This window comes from Martes martes, assembly GCF_963455335.1.
Source record: "Martes martes genome assembly, chromosome: 2".
Classification (NCBI taxonomy): Eukaryota; Metazoa; Chordata; class Mammalia; order Carnivora; family Mustelidae; genus Martes; species Martes martes.
Genome location: NC_137889.1, coordinates 87,973,473 through 87,992,350, shown reverse-complemented (window position 1 = coordinate 87,992,350; position 18,878 = coordinate 87,973,473). Strand labels below are relative to the sequence as shown.

The following is an 18,878-nucleotide window of genomic DNA, read 5'->3' as shown; positions in this document are numbered from 1 at the left end:
AGTGTTCAAATGATCTCACTTATATATTATTTATGCTGTCCCAGAATAAGATGATTAATAAAAATACACATGTGATGTGCACACATGCATACCTACGTACACCATGCTGTCATTTTTACCAATGACACAGGAAGAATCTTTGTGAAAAGAGTTTTTAAATAAGTCTTGTATATTCTGACCCTTTCCTAAACTTGGGCTGCATCACAAAAGAGTACATAAATAAATATACTTTCCATCTTGGTTCTTATGAAGGTTGGGTGCCTCTTGTTTCTAACTGAGCACACATAAAAGCACAAAGCAGGATGTAGTGGGAGGGTGTTAAAAACCAGCTGGTCAGGAAATTCATTTGGGGTCAGTAAACGGCTTGTTAATGACACCAACGGGAAAAAGGTGGAGAGTACAAGAAGCGGGCATGCATTTAGGGGTAAAATCAATAGTCATATTCGATTGGTGTGGTATTTCTTCACTGGCTGGGCAAAGAAATTTCATTGTGTAGTCTCAAAGTGCTAATTTTCTATCACTGTGTAAAATTCTCGGTGATATAGGCTATATGAGAAGAATACTATATAGACCAAACCTTGTCTGAACAATCTTCATGTTTGTTTAAAACAAAGAACTAACACCTGCAGAATTTACTAGCCATTTATCTGGTTTTACCACATGTTTCTCATAGAAATTGACCTTATCAAAACAATTTTGTGATTTTTCTTGGAAGCTCACTTCTTTTATAAACGCAAGGAGTAAAGCTTCAACAGGAGAGGGAATTCTGTCCCCAAATCTCTCATGTGCTAATTTTTTTGTGAGCAAGTCATTTAACCACTCTGTACCTCAGTTTTCTTAGCTCTAGTAGTTCACCACATTTCTATAAAAATACAGCAAGTTAATGTTAATATCTGTAAGAAAATAAATGCAAATTTTATTTATTATCATGAAGTCACTTTTCTGTTATCAACTTTCTCAGTTATCAAATATTATTTAACTATTTATTGATCAAATGTATAAACGAATAATGAATTGCAAATTAGAATCAGAAAGCCTGCAATCCTAATGAAATATTTTGCAAATATATATAATTTTTGTTAGTAATAAAGATAATAGTGTCGAAAATTCTAATAGTTCAAGAAAACTGAAGACAAATTAATAGATGTCACAGTGTCACAGTCATATGAATCTGTTACATCTTAATTTTTCAAATGTGTGTTGTACTTCTATATATTAATAATGAAAATGTTTAACCTTTTATTTTGAAATAATTTCAAAATTGTGGAAATTTTGCAAGAAAAGTAAAAATAACTATAACAAGATTATACTGATACTTATTTCATATGGTTTTAGTGAGGTTCAAATGAGTTCATATTTGTAGAGTGTTAAGAAATTTTAGATACCAAAAAAAAAAAGAAATTTTAGATGCAAATGAGTGGGAGAAAAAGTACTTAGAACTAATAAATACTGGTTGTTATTACTAAGCTTCAGTTTTGTCACCTGAACAATGGGGATAAGAGTCCCTGTCTTATAAGATTATTGCATACATAAACTTAGAAGCCCAAGATTTTCCCAGGCTCAGTTAATGACACCTTATGCTACATGCCTAACAAAACTTCTTACTGGAAGACACCCAATCCCGGGTTCTAGGATTGCTTGGATAACATTACAATAATATCAAAATGGCGTTTACAGAGGTTTTTTGTTTGTTTGTTTGTTTGTCTTTTTGGTTTTGTTTTTGACCTAGTTAATATCAAGTCTTTCCATTTGGGGTTTACCTAGGTTTCATATCAATAGCTGTCCATGTGAGGGTGATTCTAGTTGATCTTTGCTGAGTTAAATCTGGCAAATTATTTGATACTAGGAAAACGTGTATTGGTGGAAGAAAGTACAGTCACAATATTGGTTATAGGAAGTGCTAATAAAATTTAGGTAAAAATAAAACAGCTTATTTGTTAATCTCCCAGTTTTTATACTGGGGTCTTTGTACTTCAGGGTGGGCTGGGCAGGGAAGGGTGTGAGTAGAATAGCTAGGAATACTCAGAGCTCCTTGGTAACATGGCAGGTTGTCCTGAAACTCAAATTTCATGTGAAGACTGAAGTGATGTTGGAGAAATAAAATTTTATATTAAAATGAACATGGATATGTATGGGGTTAAAATACAGATTTTATATGAATTTTAAAGATGATGTATAAGGCTTCAAAAATATTTAATAGCTATTCAACTCATGTTTGTAGAAATTCAAGGCCTATAAGTTCACTCTGCTCTACCATTGGGAGTACTTCAATCATCAATTAGTTTACTCATTTAACAAATATTTATTTATTTATTTTTAAATATTTTATTTATTTATTTGAAAGAGAGAGAGAGAGAGAGCGAGAGAGAAAGAGCACATGAGCAGGGGGAGAAGAAGATTCCCCAGGTGAGCAGGGAGCCTGACGTGGGCTTGATCTCAGGACCCTGGGATCAAGACCTGAGCCAAAGGCAGAGGCTTAACCGACTAGGCCACTCAGGTGCCCCTAACAAATACTTATTTAATGTCAACTATATGCCAGATACTATGCCATACTCTCAATGGAAAGGTGAGAAACACTCTCATTACAGCATTGTTTACAATCATCAAGACATAGAAATAACTTAAGTGCCCACTGATGGACAAATGGGTAAAGAAAATGTGATATAATGTGGTGTGTGTGTGTGTGTGTGTGTAATGGAATATTACTCAGCCATAAAAAGAAATTCTGCCATTTGTGACAACATGACAACTTTGAAGGCATTGTGCTAAATGAAATATCAGACAGAGAAAGATAAATAATATAGAATTGCACTTATATGTAGAATCTAAAGAAAAAAAAAACTTACAGATACAGAAACAGATCGGTGGCTGCCAGAGATGGGGTGAGGTAAGGGATTAGGTAAATGTGGTCTAAAGGAATAACTTTCCAGTTATAAGATATTTAACTGGGGATTCTGGGGATGTAATGCATAACATGGTAACTATAGTCAACAATACTGTATTATATATTTGAATGTCCCTAAGAGAAAAGATCTCAAAAGTTTATATCACAGGAAAAAAAAACGTTCTAACTATATGAGGTGATGGATGTTAACTAAGCTTATTGTGGTAATCATTTTGCAATATATACATTTATCAAATAATCATACCATGTACTTTAATATAACATTTCAGTTACATCTCAATAAAACTAGGAAAAAAATTAGGATCAAGACTCATGTGGCTCTTGCCCTCATGGGACTCACAATCAAGCTGTGGGGCAGGTTTGCTGTTGTTATTGTTAAGCTACCTTAATTTTCATAGCAACTTTATGAGGTTCTATTCTTATTAAAACTGTGCTACCCAAGACATTTTCCTCTAAGTGCTAAAAATAAGCAGGATTCTTAGACACAAAATAATGTGGGCAGGGATAGCCCAATTTAAATATAATAAGACTCTGTGAGTATGGTCAGGTATAGATTTAGAGAAGCAAGAACTGGTGCAACAAGACATTTAAGGGTCAGTCTCTATAGTGCATTTGACGAATAGTAATGGCAAGGGAATTAGAGTTAAGTGGATCAATTTGAAAATATACATTGGAGGTAAATATAGTCCTTCTTTATGGATTAGATATGAGGAAAAGATGAGAAGGGAAAAACTGAAGTGACTTCTACACTTGAACAAATGGTTGTTTAAGGGAAGGATCAGAGGAGGGCAATTTAAGCTAAGAGAGAAATCAAAGTTTGTTCAGTTTGGGGCATATTAATTTTCAGACGTTTCTGAGACGTACAATTAGAGGTGTTGGGTAGACAATTATATATGTGAATCAGGAGCTTTGGGTAAGACATGATAGCTGGAGAAAATAACTTGGTATCCTATGTAACACAGCCATTTATTAATATGATGCTTAGTTCATTTTCACTTTTGTCCTTTAGCTTATATAATGCCCTTTTACTAACATATTTAAAGCTCTGGGAGTAAACATTCAGCAATAGCAAATACAATTTCATGCAAAAAGCATGTAGAGGATACAAAGCTAAATCCTTCAGGATTTGGGCTATTAAGGAGCATTGAGGACAGAAAAAGATGCAGTAAAAGTCAGTATGTAATAAGTCTACTACAATGATGGTACAAACAAACTGCTGCAGAGACAGAACTCAATTTCATAAATATCAGTCCAGAGTAGGAAGTGAATAAAAAAAAGATAAACACTATAAAGAAGTCTTGGGGCATGAACAATACCCAATGTAAATTCTACATGGACATGTTGGGAGCTGTTGGGGCATTTTATAGTGAGCAGTCCTACACTGGTCATCAGGGTAGTGGAGTGTAGTCAAAAAGCGAGCAACATTGTTCTGGGGCAGGTGCGGAGGAAGAGGTGGTAGGCCCATAGGTTGGGCCAAGTTGACTCTTATCATTTGTCTTATGTATGGGAACCATTTGTGGCTCCTATCAGTTACCTAATGGATCTCATCAATTTTGCAGGTGTAAAGAAATAGTCCCAGCCCCTGAGCCAAAGGACCATCTTACCATCTCTAGTTTGTTCATTTTAAATATAGCACATTTTTACCTCAAAACCAATTTGAGACTCAGCTGTTTCAGAGTCAAGTTACTGGCAGAAAAAAAAGAGAGGTTGCATTCAGTAAGATCCCACCCCTTAGCTAAGTCAGTCATCATCTAAGTTCTGAAACTTGTCTAGGTTGCTTTGCAGATCTTTAAGGAAAATCTTGTTAGAATAAAACTACTAGCCATAAATCCTACTTCAGATTTTATTGCCAGGATATGGCTAAAGGTGGGAATGTAGCAGTAACTCCAGAAAAGCAGTTCCTTTCTTCTGCCTCTTCTGTCTTAGGGGAGTAACTTGCAAAAGCCTTTTCAGCCAGATCCCATGGTCATGAGCGGTAGGGACCTTCGCATTTATCTCTAAGTTGGGAAAATTTTGATAGTAAAAGGGCACATTGAAATACATTGATAGATGTAAAAATAGTGCTATTAAAACTTTTAAATTAACTTATTCTTAAGAAATAAACTAAAAATACAAATTCAAAAATTGATTTATATTGCTTACTAAATATAAAAAATATAACATGAGAAGAATAATTTGTTCTTGGTATATTCTGATATATTTTATGAGACTGACACACTGCTCACTGCATTAAGAAGGTTATATATTCTGATATATTTTAATAGTCTAAAACTTCCTAGCCCTTTCTGTCTATAATACAGTTTAAGTGGTATTTTTCTGAAGAAGACTTTTTGTTAATGTGATTGTATTATTGTGAAATTGTATTATATGTGAAATTTCTAGATTTGTATTACAATATATGAGTGTTTCAGCCCCAGTTTTTTTTTTTCACAAAAACCGTTTCCCCCTTTCATTTAGAGCTCCTTTGCTAATAAATAATTGTATAAGACAGAACTTGTCAAGTAGGTTGCCCATATTTATAGTCTTTTAATGGTTTGTCACATTTAGATGCTGAAAAATTATAGGTACTTACAATCACAATATAAATATCCTGAAATGAAGAACTCCTTCAAATCCTATACATAATATGAATATACCATAGAATTAGGAACTCCGTCAAAAGATTATTCTTAAAAATTAAGGTACTCTAAATCATATTTATGGAATTTCAAAATTAATGTCTTCTCTTTGAAAACTCATTTTTTTGGATTTGATTTATCAGTTCCTTTCTCGCTTCAGTTCCTTCCAGAGCATTTCAGTGTGCTTTTATTTGCAAGTTTTTTTTATAACTATTCTGCTATTCCCTAAGAACTTCAAGAGCTGAAGTATTAAGATTCTATGAATACTATGAATAAAGATTTCCAAATGATTTTGAAACAAAAAAAAAAAGCATCCAAAATTTAGGACTTACTTACAAAGTTGTTCTTCAATCAGAATTATGAAGGCTGCCAAGAAAATGTTGATTTCCTTGCTAAAACACCTTTATTTTTTGATTCAACATCAGCTCTGTCTTCAAAATTTTGTAATAATGTGATTCTCACCATGTATGTATGTATAAAAATATTTATAAATTTTGGTACCTACAAATTCTATTTTTTATTGATATATAATTGACATATCATATTTTATGAGTTTCAGGTTTATGCAAATTATATTTTGATTTATAGAATACTGCAATTTATTTGGACCCAATGTGAATTACATTTGTATTGCAACTAATTCAAATGCTTTTCTATTCCACAGATTTCTTAATTTTAGGAAGAAAATTGTTTTTAGTGTGATGACATTTTCCAAAATAATTTGTATTTGTTATTGTGTTTTTGTGTTATTGAAAAAAAATAAGTAACGGGTCTTCAATGTTATTTTTAAAAATTTTATTTTATTTTATTTTACTTTATTTTATTTTATTTCATTTCTTTTCAGTGTTCCAGAATTCCTTGTTTATGCACCACACCCAGTGATCCATGCAAAATGTGCCCTTTGTAATACTCACCACCAAGCTCACCCAACCCCTTCCCCCACCAAAACACTTTTCACTCTATTGTCAGATGTTTCACTTTGAATTTCCATAAGTTTTACTTTGAGTCATTGAGTTGTACAGAAAATCAAACTACTCTTGAAAAGTACTGATTTTAGATTTGAAGCATTTGATAAAATGAAACAAAAATTTAAATGCTTACAAAATTATTTTTCTACTAATAGAACATATTATCAGCTTTGCTTAACTTTTTATACATAACCCCCCCAAAAACCCCTTAGAGCTGAAAATGAACAGAACTAATTTAGAAAAACAGACATTTGACCTAAATGAAAAGTCACATTTCAAGAGTAATCTGTAAATGTACCTTTTGCAGGTGCATGTATTAAATCACTGTGTTTGGACACAGTATTCTTGAAATAATTACTGACTTTGAAATAGATACCGATGTTCCTTTAGGAGAATTATTTTCTGGTTTTCATCTGGTTGTGCCCAAGAAAACAAAAGAAATGTGAATTCAGTATGTAGTATTTTAATTAAGTATGTCGTCTCAGTTTTCTTTATTTTTGCCAAAAGGTTTATTGCAAAATTAAAGAAGCTTCACTAGACATTAAAAACATGAATAATTATAGCTTTATGCCACATAAATGACAAATATGCATTCCAAGGATATTCCGACTGCTCTCTATGTGCTGTCTCTATGCTCTATAGCAGACTGGCCAGCCTTACATATTTCATACCAAGCGAAACTGTAAATTCCCGTTTCCAACTTACCCTATCAAAGGACAGCCTGACCGCTTTGTGGATTCTATAGGTTAAAACATGGGTATGAACATACATGGGTTGTGCACTGAATGCTGATTAAAGGCAGCAGGGTGGGCATGAGACAACTTGTCAGATGAAATAAGAGCAAGAGAGGCTGTACCTGCATGCACCCTATAACCCCATCGCACCGAGATGAAGCAGTTCTTCTCTGGGAGCCTTCAGTTTCTTCTCCAATGCCATCATCCCATTTTGATTTCCAAGAATATGGTTGCCTTATGTCTAGGGCAGCCATCTTGTTTAGGTTCATCTGTTTTTGGTGGTGACAAGTATGTTTAGCTGGTCCCATATTCTTCACCAAGGTAGTAGGTCTTTGTAAAATGTCCCCTGTGACTAGTTCACTGAAGGGCTGCAATGCACTAGTTCAGTTTCTAGTGTTTAGAATAGTTGCTGCTTTCAATGCTGTCTTCAAGGGAGGGGCTGCTGAGCCCCTTGCTGCCCCTACTTCAACTCTGTTGTTCCTTGAATGGTTTCAGTTGGAATCTATGTCACTAGGCGTGGTCATCTAGGTTAGTTTGTTGCAAAGGTGAAATGGCTTTACTCGATGTTGAGCTCTGAGCGCAGCTACTTTTGTCTGTAATTGGACGCTATCTTTTGCTTAGAGAAAGATCCAGGTGAACTACACAGCTTATTGCTGTTTGGCCATGAGTTATTGCTTGCCAAATGTTGTATTCCCAGAAAATACCCTATGAGATGGCAACTGCACGCAAGAGATTTATTGGGAAGTGTTTCAGTGGTTTACACCGGCGGGAAGGACAAGAGGCACAGAGGCAGAAGTTCAGCTGCAACGCAATCTCGAAGGAAGCCTCTGCTGACCCTACTGGGAGTTCTGAAGATGCAATGAGTCTTGCCAGCTGTCCTGTATTGGGATGAGGTGGTCAGGCATTTACGATGCCATGTTCATCAGTCATTGAGTGAAAGCTGCCCATGAAGAAGTGTAGTCTTTGGTTAAGCATATCTTTGCTGAAATTATACCCAAAGGGGGTTAAGAGGTGAGGGACTGTCTGCTGGCAGCACTCCCAGCACCTGGGATAATAAGTCCTTTATTACTGAAGGGGAATCTTAGCAATGCAGCACGGCACCGGTACTTTCCTTTGATGCACTGAAGGAGCGCTATCATTGGCTTTTTTTTTTTTTTTCTAATATGCTGAGAATCAGTTTGCAGAAATCCAAAAGTCAAAAGTGCCTAGGGTCTGCAAGAGTTATAATGTATCCCTAAAAACTGGATATACCTAATTCTAGACTTTCCATTAATATTTTTATTACTTAAGTCACTATTGCTAGAATTCTATTGCTGTAGTCAGAAGGTTCCCTGACAAAATATAAGCAACCTACTATAGCTAAGCAATTCAATGACAAAAGCAACTAATCAAAAAACCCACTGTTGGCTTTGATGGGGTGATTAGGGAAGGCTTCTACTGAGGAGATGATATTTGGGCTGAAACCTGAATCACAAGATGGAATCAGGTAAATAAGGATGTGGGAAGAGCTTGCCTGGCAGAAGGAGGAATGGTTGCGAAAGTCCTGAGGCAGAGATGAGTTTGGCAGGTTCCCCAACACTGTTCTCCTTGGTGGAATGAATCAGTATCTCCAGAGCATCTCTAGGGACTGTAATGTTTGGGCATAAAAGTAAGATTTTTAAAGGCATTGGGAAGATTTTTTTTTTTTTTTTTTGGTAGCTTTTGACTAAAGTCCAGGAAAAGGTCAAATGAGAATGTGGGAAAGAGAAAAGAGCAATGAAGAGTGCAGTGTTTACCCCAGGATGGAATCTGGCCTGCTGGGCTATTGCTTAAGACATTTAAGATGCTGCAATGATAAGGTTTTTAAAGTTGTTTTTTTTTTTAATTTAAAAAAAATTTTTAAGATAAAGTTATCATAAGGCCTAGAGATTTTTTTAAAATTATCTTTTGGCAAGGTGCCTGGGTGGCTCAGTCAGTTAAGTGTCTGCCTTCAGCTCAGATCATGGTCCCAGGGTCCTGGGACCCATGTTGGGCTCTCTGTTCAGTGGGGAGCCTGCTTCTCCCTCTCCTCCCCATTTGTGCTCTCTCTCACTATCTCACTCTCTCTCTAAAATAAATAAATAAAATTTTAAAAATGAATTATCTTTGGCCCATAAACATGTTAATATGACCAAGAATGTTTTAAATGTGAAAGGGAAAGGGAATAAGAAAGATTATCAAATGAATGATTATTTAAGAAGATGAATATTTGTGCAAGAGGTTGTCTGCAATTGCCAGAAAGAAAAAAAAAAGACCCTTTTAAATATGTTGAGAATGAGAGTTGCCTGCAGAGAGGTATGTGTCCCCATGCATGTGTTTATAGAAATACATCCAAGGAAGTAAATTTAACTTTGTAGCATCATTAAATGACAGGAACATAACAACAAAAGGCTACATCTTTCTTTTATAAATAAGCCTGGTAGAAGTGGAGGTGAGTTAGTACTGTGCATCAAGAAATTGTGGAAAAGTTTTAGCAAAATTGCTGGAAAGTTGCTGGAAGTTGCTGAAAAATCTTCATAAAGATTTACCTCTTACCTGCATGATGATAAAAGAAAAAAAAAAACTACTGAAAGAAAAAAAAGTAAGGTGCTATGAACCAAGACTCTTAAAAAAAATGACTCAAGAGTAATGGAGAACTTTCAGACATCAATTTCTGACTATATAGCACCACTGATGCCAATTTTCAGATGTATTTGCTAAACTGCTGCCAGTAATCACTGAGGAATTATAGAGGATGGGGATGATTGTAGTGTTATCTGGGGTTCATGGCAGGAGACAGAAACATTTAAAGTAGGCAATACGGTAAATTCAGTGCTTTCAAAATCATTGGAAGGCCTGGAGAAGTGGTTCTAGTCTGGGCTTCTTGGAATGACTCCCAGATACTAGAGAGCTGAGTCACCAGGGGACCTCCCACCTCTGAGTATCCGAGAACCACCGAGCTTCCAGTTACAATACATGATTGTAACTGAGATTTAGGAATCTTAGAGCTGAAACTGTGCCATTGTTACTACTGGTGTCACTAGTCCATGATGCTGGTGACTGGGCCCTGGAATCTAGAATCTACTGTTGCCTTTCCTTTAACCCCTCTTCTCACCCAGGAATTTGGATAATGAATGACTGTTTGCAGAAGGAACTTTCACATCTCCATGAGGCCTTGCTTTCCAACCAAGAAACGGTAGAAAATGACCACCCTCTCTTTTGCCTTACAAATCTCTCATAGTTGCATCTACGTGGCAGGATTTTATTGGAGTCTGGAGCACTAGCTACAAAAGCATCTGGGAATTGTACATTTAACTCCCAAGTCTCTTCCAGCCAAGAAGACATGATACAAGATGGTAAATGGAAATTCAGTGAGCCAAACCAGAGTGTTCCATTCAACTGTAGACAGGCAAACATTCTTATTCCTTTAAAGGGAAGAGAGAAATTATAAGAGGCATCTGCTGAGCTTGACATTGACCTTAGTATTGGTTAGAAAAGACACCCTTTGTGAGCCATTAAGAAAGAATGTAGCAACCCCTGGGAATAAAGCGTTCATTAAAAACAAATCATACTGGATAACTTATTAAAGTGTTAAGTAATACATCCAAATGCTTAATATGTGTAGATTTTAACAAGGCATTTGCCCTAAACTTTTATATCATGGGACAAACTTGGGAAATGCAGTCAAGAGAGTGATATAGTTAAGTGGATTTGTAGTTAGTAGAAAGATTAAAAACTGGTGATTAGTAGTAGATATATGTCCAATTGTAGCACATGCCATAGGAAGTTCTATTTTATCCCCCATTACATAATGACTCCAACAAGAATACTGATTTTAAAAATAGGAATAGTTATTATTTATTAAGAGCTTACTCTTGGTGAGGTACTGTAGATACATTATTGCCTCTTTTACTCATTGCAGTAGTCTTGTCAGGCTGTTATCTCCATTTTAAATGTGAGGAAACTAATGGCAGAGAGTGTAAGTGGCTTGCCCCTAGCTTCACATCTAGTAAGCAGCAGTGCTGAGATTCATACCTAATATAGCTTCAAGGAAGAGGTACTAATGTGGAGAAAGCCACAACATTTCTGGGAGACACTGGTCAGAACCTGCCAGAAACCCTAGAGCATGGCATTTTCTCAGGCATTCCACATGAGGTTGGAAGATGTCCCACTGTCCTTCGGGATCTGGCTGGTATCTCAGGGACTCAAACTCACACTGACAAACATCCACTAGAGGCTCTATAAAAAAACAGATGCTGATTTACTAACTCATGAGAAATGCAATAGTCAAGCTGACCAAATATAGGTAATATGCCTGCATGCAAAAATCTGAGGAAGAGCGTGATCAGAATGTTGACTGCAGAAGACAGACTCAGCCTCATCAGGGGATGCTGGTCAGAATGCTAACTGTCCACATTCTCTGCCAATCAAAATACAGATGTACACATCTGCCTGACTGACTGGGTCCCTGGACCTACGTGGAAGGGCACTTTTTCAGTCAGGCGTGCCAGAATTTGCCTTTCTGATTCCTTTCTAAGGCCCACATGACTGATTGTTATTCTTTCTTCAGATAATTTAATGACTTCACCTAAGTTGTTTTGGCCTAAAATTTATTCTTTCTTTTTAAGGTGACTGTTTTGATTGATTTTCTGCTGATACAATTTCTTAGCTACAGAAAACAAATTTTATTTCTGTGTTTCCAAATTCACTGTTGTTCTTGGGCACTACTGAAAAGATGTAGGTCTATTTGACTCTTTCCTTTACCTGTGCCGCCATTGGTAGGTTAACAAGAACAGCAGAATCAGTGCTGACGTGAATAGTTTGAAAGCAGCACAGGTTTTTAAAAAGACAGTATTTTTAATTAACATAGGTTCACTGTGAATCAATAGTGTGTGATATTGTTATCAAAGAAGCTAAGACAGGGGTGCCTGGGTGGCTCAGTGGGTTAAAGCCTCTGCCTTCAGCTCAGGTCATGATCCCAGGGTCCTGGGATCGAGCCCCACGTGGGGCTCTCTGCTTCGCGGGGAGCCTGCTTTCTCCTCTCTCTGCCTGCCTCTCTGTCTGTTTGTGATCTCTGTCTGTCGAATGAATAAAATCTTAAAAAAAAAAAAAAGAAGCTAAGACAGACTTAGCTGTATTAACTGTGTCGGTGGAGTGAAGGAGCTAGTGAATGAACAAAGAAGTTGATAGCGCTACCCTAATCTTCAGTGATACTCCATGCCTAGACTCACAGTGTTTATTCAGTTCAGGATCCATATTTTCAGATAACAACAGACTGGAATTTATTCAGAGGAAACTGACCAGATGGTGATAGGACCTGAAGTCACATTCTGACAAATGGTGGTAGGATATTAGTGGTGTTTAGCTTGAGAAAGAAAAGACTTAGTGAAAAAATAAGAGGAGCCAAGAGCCACTGGGTGCTTATAGACTAGACCCAGGGTTGTGCTCATTCCTTTAATGGATTTCAGATATTATAGATATGCCACAATGAAAAAGGACTACTCTGCTTCAAGAGTTACCCTGGTAGGCAGAGAAAGTCACTAGAAACCATAGAGACAACTTTGCTTATTAGAATGATGACATTTCTAACTCTCAACAACATAATGAGCTGCCTCAATATTAATATATCATGGTTTTGGAGATGCTCAAATAGAGACTAGCCAAACTTTTTATGGAGATATTTTGGAGGAGAATAAGTATCAAGTGGAAGAATTAGTATTAAATGGACACAGGGACCAGATGAACTATAAGACCTTGTCCAATCTTATCCTGCTAGTCCATCATTATCTTACAATACAGTAACCCCCTTTTGATGTTTTAGTTTAGTGGCATGAACACTGCATGGTTAATGCCACTTCCAAGTCAACAGATCAGTTGTAGAGAACACTGATTGCTGCATTCCTTCCTGGCAATTAAGACAAAATCCAACACCATCTGAAGCCGCAGGGATGGGGGAGCAGAAAATCTGTGAGTGAGTCATTAGGTATAATACCAAGAAGAAACTCAGTTCCTTATTTGATCCCCAGACCCACATATTGTGAGTGTGGGAGAAACAGTCCTGTATGTGGATTGCTTTTCAAAGCATGGCAAATTTTCACTCTCAAATAGTTTGAAAGCATCAAATGTTAGTGGCATTCATTCCTGTCTTTGTATTTAAATGCAGTTATTTATGCTTCTAAAAACCCTATGATTACATTCCTTATTTTGAGCTTCATTATTGTTAATGTGCACACTTCACCATCAACCAACACTTACATTCATGGCAATGAATGTCATACCTTAAAATATGGGAAAGAATAATGTTCACTTAAAATAACCAAACAACAATGGAGTTTTATAGCTAGAGAAAACCTAAATATCACATATTATTAGATGAGAAATTCAAGCTCACAGAGATTAAATGACTTGCCACATTCACATGGTTGGACCAGTAGAAAGCAGAGCACTTTCCTTTTTTTCTTGTGTCTCCCACTCAAGGAGGCAGTTATATGCTGGGTTTTTTGGGCAAGATACTCCCCTTTTTTTCTTTTCCTAGCAAGTAGAATGGTTTGATACTAGTAACTTCTAGATCTTTATTCACAGCCTGATTGGCATGGGACCTGAGGAGGAAGTATCAGAGAAGGATTCCAAAATAGTATTTTCTTTACCCATCCCCTTACTCATATTAGTAGGCAGAAATTCTAAGGGCTTCTTGGTTCCTAACTCTGGATTGCTCTTGGATCCCTGCAGTGCTGCGTATGATGCTGTTCTTGACAGAAATGTGGCCATTAAGAAGCTCAGCAGACCCTTTCAGAACCAAACGCACGCCAAGAGAGCTTACCGGGAGCTGGTCCTCATGAAGTGTGTGAACCATAAGAACGTGAGTCATTATTTTTAACACTCTGGCAGTGGGAGGCTGTGAGATTGGAGAAAGAACATCTGTGTGCCAACTTGAGTAGGAAGGGCTTTCTTTACTTTGTCATTTCTGCCCATTAAGATTGTTTATCCTTCCATATGTTACATTTGATTTCATTGTCCTCATGATAGCTTTCTGCTTAAAAATCATCTCCAAACCATATGGTGGAAGAGGGGATAAATTTGATAGATATTTCCTGCTGTGAAATTAACCATATTTGGTTATCTTGTTCCAAAATAACCAGAGAGCTCCAGACTTTTTCCAAAGTAATCAAAAGCAAACAAATACAAAGCCAAAAAATATCCTGCAGAACATTATATTTCTTTATAATTTAAATTTAATTATTAACAGGTGGAAATTTTTATCTCCTTTTTCCTTTAGCTATAGTCTGGCAGTGGCCTTCGAATGTTCACTGTGCTTTAGCATCTTTTTTTTTGTAGGGCTGGGCCTATGTGTGGCGACATATCTGCAAAAGCCATCAGGACAGGATCATCACGACCTTTCCTCATGGGAACTAAGTAGGGTATACCATCATAGGACTTTCTTCAACTTCAGAGTATAAGCTTCTTCCACTGCAGACAAAGGCTTCTAGAATTCTTTCTATGCTCCCATTCTTCTTAGTAAGGGTACATGCGAGATCACTCATTATTTTAATAATAGCTATTATTCATGAAGAATTTATAAATATAGTGCATATAACTTAATACATCCAAACATATGATGAAAATAAATGATAAATTATTACACTAAAACTATAACAATAGCTATCCTAACTCCCTGCAAAGTTTTTCTTAAGTATGAAAATCACACAGGATATGTGAAATTATCAACACAGTTTTATAACAAGGGAATTTGTCATGAGGCCAACCATCTCTCACTAAGAAGAAGCAAATGTATATATGAGAGTTTAGTTGGAAGATATTTGAAATACAAATATGTGGATTGTTTCTCCAGTGACAATGTTTCTCTTTCCCTCTATTATTCCACTGACTTTGCGATTCAGCCATTTGACACATAGTTGTTAAATAAATGAAATGTGCCCCATGTACAGTTATAGATGCTAAGATTACAGTAGTGGAGATAACAGAAGCTAATCCCTGCCTGTGTGGAGCTCATGTTGTACTGGTGAAAGAAAAAGACCATCTGGAAAATAGATAGGCAAATGTAGAGAATGTCAGATGGTGATAAGCACTATTAGGGAAAACAAAGTGAAGAAGGAAAATTATTCTAGTCAGTGCTGGGTGGGTAGGCTTACTTTTTAAAATAGAGTGAGCAGGAAAGGTCTCACTAAAGAGGCAAATTTTATGAAGAATGCACCCATCTCTAATTTGACCATGCAAGGAACATGGTACTTCTAAAAAGGAATGTATAAATGATGGAAAGGATGATTCATAAGAAAAATCGTTCTACTAAAGCAATTTATTCTGCCAGCATGTTAAATAAAGGCAGGAACAAGATTAACCACATGGCCAATGCAATCTATTTTTATGATAGCAGACAGGATGAGAAATCCCATGGGCAATGGAAAATGGATAGATGCAAGCAATGAAGCAACTGTATGGGAAATTTTGATAGTTTGTGACTTCATATATTTATATTTCCCTAGTCTTCCTTCCAACCCCCATAATGCAATAAACACACTATAGAGAAATTCCCATGTATCTGGCGAATTTGAGGGAATCCTACTCCCTGTTCTTGACTGAAATGAAGAGGTTCACATTTATGATACCTAAAAAGAAGTTCCCAATTGAAAGGATTATTTGTAAATGGCTTTCTACCTGCTACCCCCCTTTTGTGTATGTCCATGTGCCCTTGTGTATATCTGTGGAACTAATTTTCTGGAACTCATTAACAGAAAGGAAGTTCACTCACAACCAAATGGAAGTTCCACATTAGTACTTGTGATACTAAATAAAAGCAGTCAGAAGGCAGAACTCTGTAAATGCTGTGGAAAGTAAAGTAAAACAGTAAAGAAATCCCAACTAAATCTTTAATAATAGAGAAAAGAATGCATTTAGAAAATGAATGCTTAATTCTAGGAAGTGAGAGCTAATGTGATTGTGGGGCCAGAAAAAACACTGATTCATATCTGCATTTTAAGATGCTAGAATAGGGGTGCCAGTGTGACTCTGTGGGTTAAACCTCTGCTTTTGGCTCAGGTCATGGTCTTGGGGTCCTGGGATCAAGCCCTGCATTGGGGGGGGTCTCTGCTCAGCAGGGAGCCTTCTTCCCCCCTCTGTCTCCGCCTGCCTCTCTCCCTACTTGTGATCTCTGTCTGTCAAAAACAAAAAACAAAAAACAAAAAAACACTTTAAAGATGCTAGAATAAAGGAACCGAATCAGATTCTTGTGTGAAATTGTTGAAACAAAATGAAAATACCCGTGATGTGATTTTTTAAATGACAGTTTCCAAATGATTAGTAGAAGACATTAGAATTTACAAGGGAGCAAAGAAAGAACACAGGGAAACCAGAGAAGATGAAGCTATAAAACAAGGGACTAGGAAATGCGAAAATAAGAATACGTAGTGGAGAAGTTACCTTTTAAAATAATCTTGATTTATGCAAAATTGTAATGCTATTGTCTAAATTAATTTTAGAATAGCTAGATTATTCATTTTCCAGGTGATACAGGTTAACATTTTTCCATATTTAAGGGTTGTTTGTATATGGTGTGTGTGTGTGTGTGTGTGTGTGCCTGTGCACAGTCTCTAATGATTTTGTTTGAACAAATACCAAAATGAATTACTTTGTAAGACTGATGAAATGCTAGAAAAACAGTCCCACCAAATATGTGTGATATGCACAATGAAAGATATATCACAAAGACATTTTTCAACACACACTATCAGTTTACAGAGTAAGATACTTTGTGATTTTTTTTGTCAATAGTTCTTCAACAAATGAAAGCTACATGTGGCCTAAAGCATTCCCTTGATTTGACTGCATTTCTCAGATATTTAAAATCACTTCATATGTTTCCATACCACTCATAAAATTTACTAAAATTTATTAATTCATAGTTTAAAGATGTTTAAATCTGAAACTTGTTCTTATCCAGTTTTTATGAAATAGTTGATTCTATCCTATGAGGAGAAGATTGTTATCTGTATTTAAAAATTTTTATTTTGTACTGGCACATTAGTAGAGAATATTTAGCTGAAAGGACATTTTGAGTTGTTTATGTATGCAGTATATTTGGAAATGTGACAAAGTTGTTTTTTTTTTTTAAATTTACTTATGTTAGAAGGTAAACCTCTTTGCTACCTAATACATAAAATAAACAAAACAGGAAACAAAACATTTAAGAAACAGAATTTCGATAATTTTTAAAATATATTTACCACTAAATTCACACTGATATCATCTAGAATATACCTTTTCCCAACCTATCATTATAGCTTAATTTAAATAATATTTGTGTGTAAAATAGAAGCCAAAAAACTAAATAGCAACACACAAAAAAAATCTAAGTTAGAGCACCATCTCGTTCATTTGGAGGAAAAATATGACCTTGCTACATCTTGGTGGGTGTTTTGCTGCTGCCCATTTTTCTTACATGGCTTTTCTTCTTCTTCTTCTTTTTTTTTTTTTTAAAGATTTTATTCATTTGACAGAGTAGACAGAGAGGCAGGGAGAGAGAGAGAGAGAGAGAGAGAGAGAGGAGGAAGCAGGCTCCATGCTGAGCAGAGAGCTCGATGTGGGGCTCGATCCCAGGACCCTGGGATCATGACCTGAACTGAAGGCAGAGGCTTTAACCCACTGAGCCACCCAGGCACCTCTTCTTTTTTTGTTTGTTAATTACAACTCTGTATTCTACCAAGGAGGATCACACTCTAGGCAATATTTCAATTATGTACCTTCTCTGACTCTTCCTTCTGAATACATTTTTCTGTGTTCTGTGAGACCATTGTAGAAATTTTTTTTTCCAACTTTTCTCTTTCTATCGTAGCACTAGTGTATGACTTTGAGTTGGGTTAAATACTTGTTTAAATATGCTTTTTAAATAATTCATTCTCTCCATTTCTCTTTCTCTCCTTCCTCTGTCCCTTCCACTGTTTCTTTTCCAGATTATTAGTTTATTAAATGTCTTCACACCCCAGAAAACATTGGAGGAGTTCCAAGATGTGTAAGTAACAAAACTCATGAAGGAAGGGAGAGCATAGCATTCAAACAACTCAAGGGAAATTGCCAAAATCAATGGATGAAATCCCTTGTAGAGATTGAAGGGAGATAAAAGCTAATAGCAAATGAAAAAGATCGAGATGGAACAGAAGGTTCTGTTTCTGGTGTTACCTCCTAGAAAGACACTTCTGCTTCTGTCTGGTCTTCTGGTGCTTGTGCTTTATTGTCCAATATCCTTGATTTAATCAGAGAAGATTTATTATTATGTATTTTTATTATCAATCGACTTTGAGCTTTCTAGAATGACTCTATTAACTTTGAGAATTAAATTATAAGAAGGCCATGTTAAAAATCATTTTAAAATCTTTATTTCTATTTCTGTGGTGCCTTTGATTTTGTACAAAAAGAATCTATCTAGAAATAAAGTGACAATAACAGAGGAGAGAAAATGAATCCTAGTACATTATCTTCTTTGACACAGATATACATGCCATTTAGTGTAAGATGCTATTCTGATTTTTTTTTCTTATTTGTAATTATAATACTGAAGAAAGAATTCAGGGAATTTGAGGAAAAGTGAGGACAAGATGAAGGTAGAAAATATATGGGTAGGGGGAAAATAGAAAATATATGAGCA

The 18,878-nt window shown here is 36.0% G+C and overlaps 1 protein-coding gene across 1 annotated transcript in view; it reads left to right on the top strand.

Annotated features, from left to right (window-relative positions):
- MAPK10 (mitogen-activated protein kinase 10) overlaps window positions 1-18,878 on the top strand; it is a 136,649-nt gene that overhangs the window by 39,665 nt on the left and 78,106 nt on the right. Inside the window, exons 2-3 of the mRNA XM_080797299.1 lie at window positions 13,952-14,081; window positions 18,187-18,245. Of these exons, the coding sequence (XP_080653425.1) occupies window positions 13,952-14,081; window positions 18,187-18,245 (189 nt within the window). The remainder of the gene's footprint in view (window positions 1-13,951; window positions 14,082-18,186; window positions 18,246-18,878) is intronic.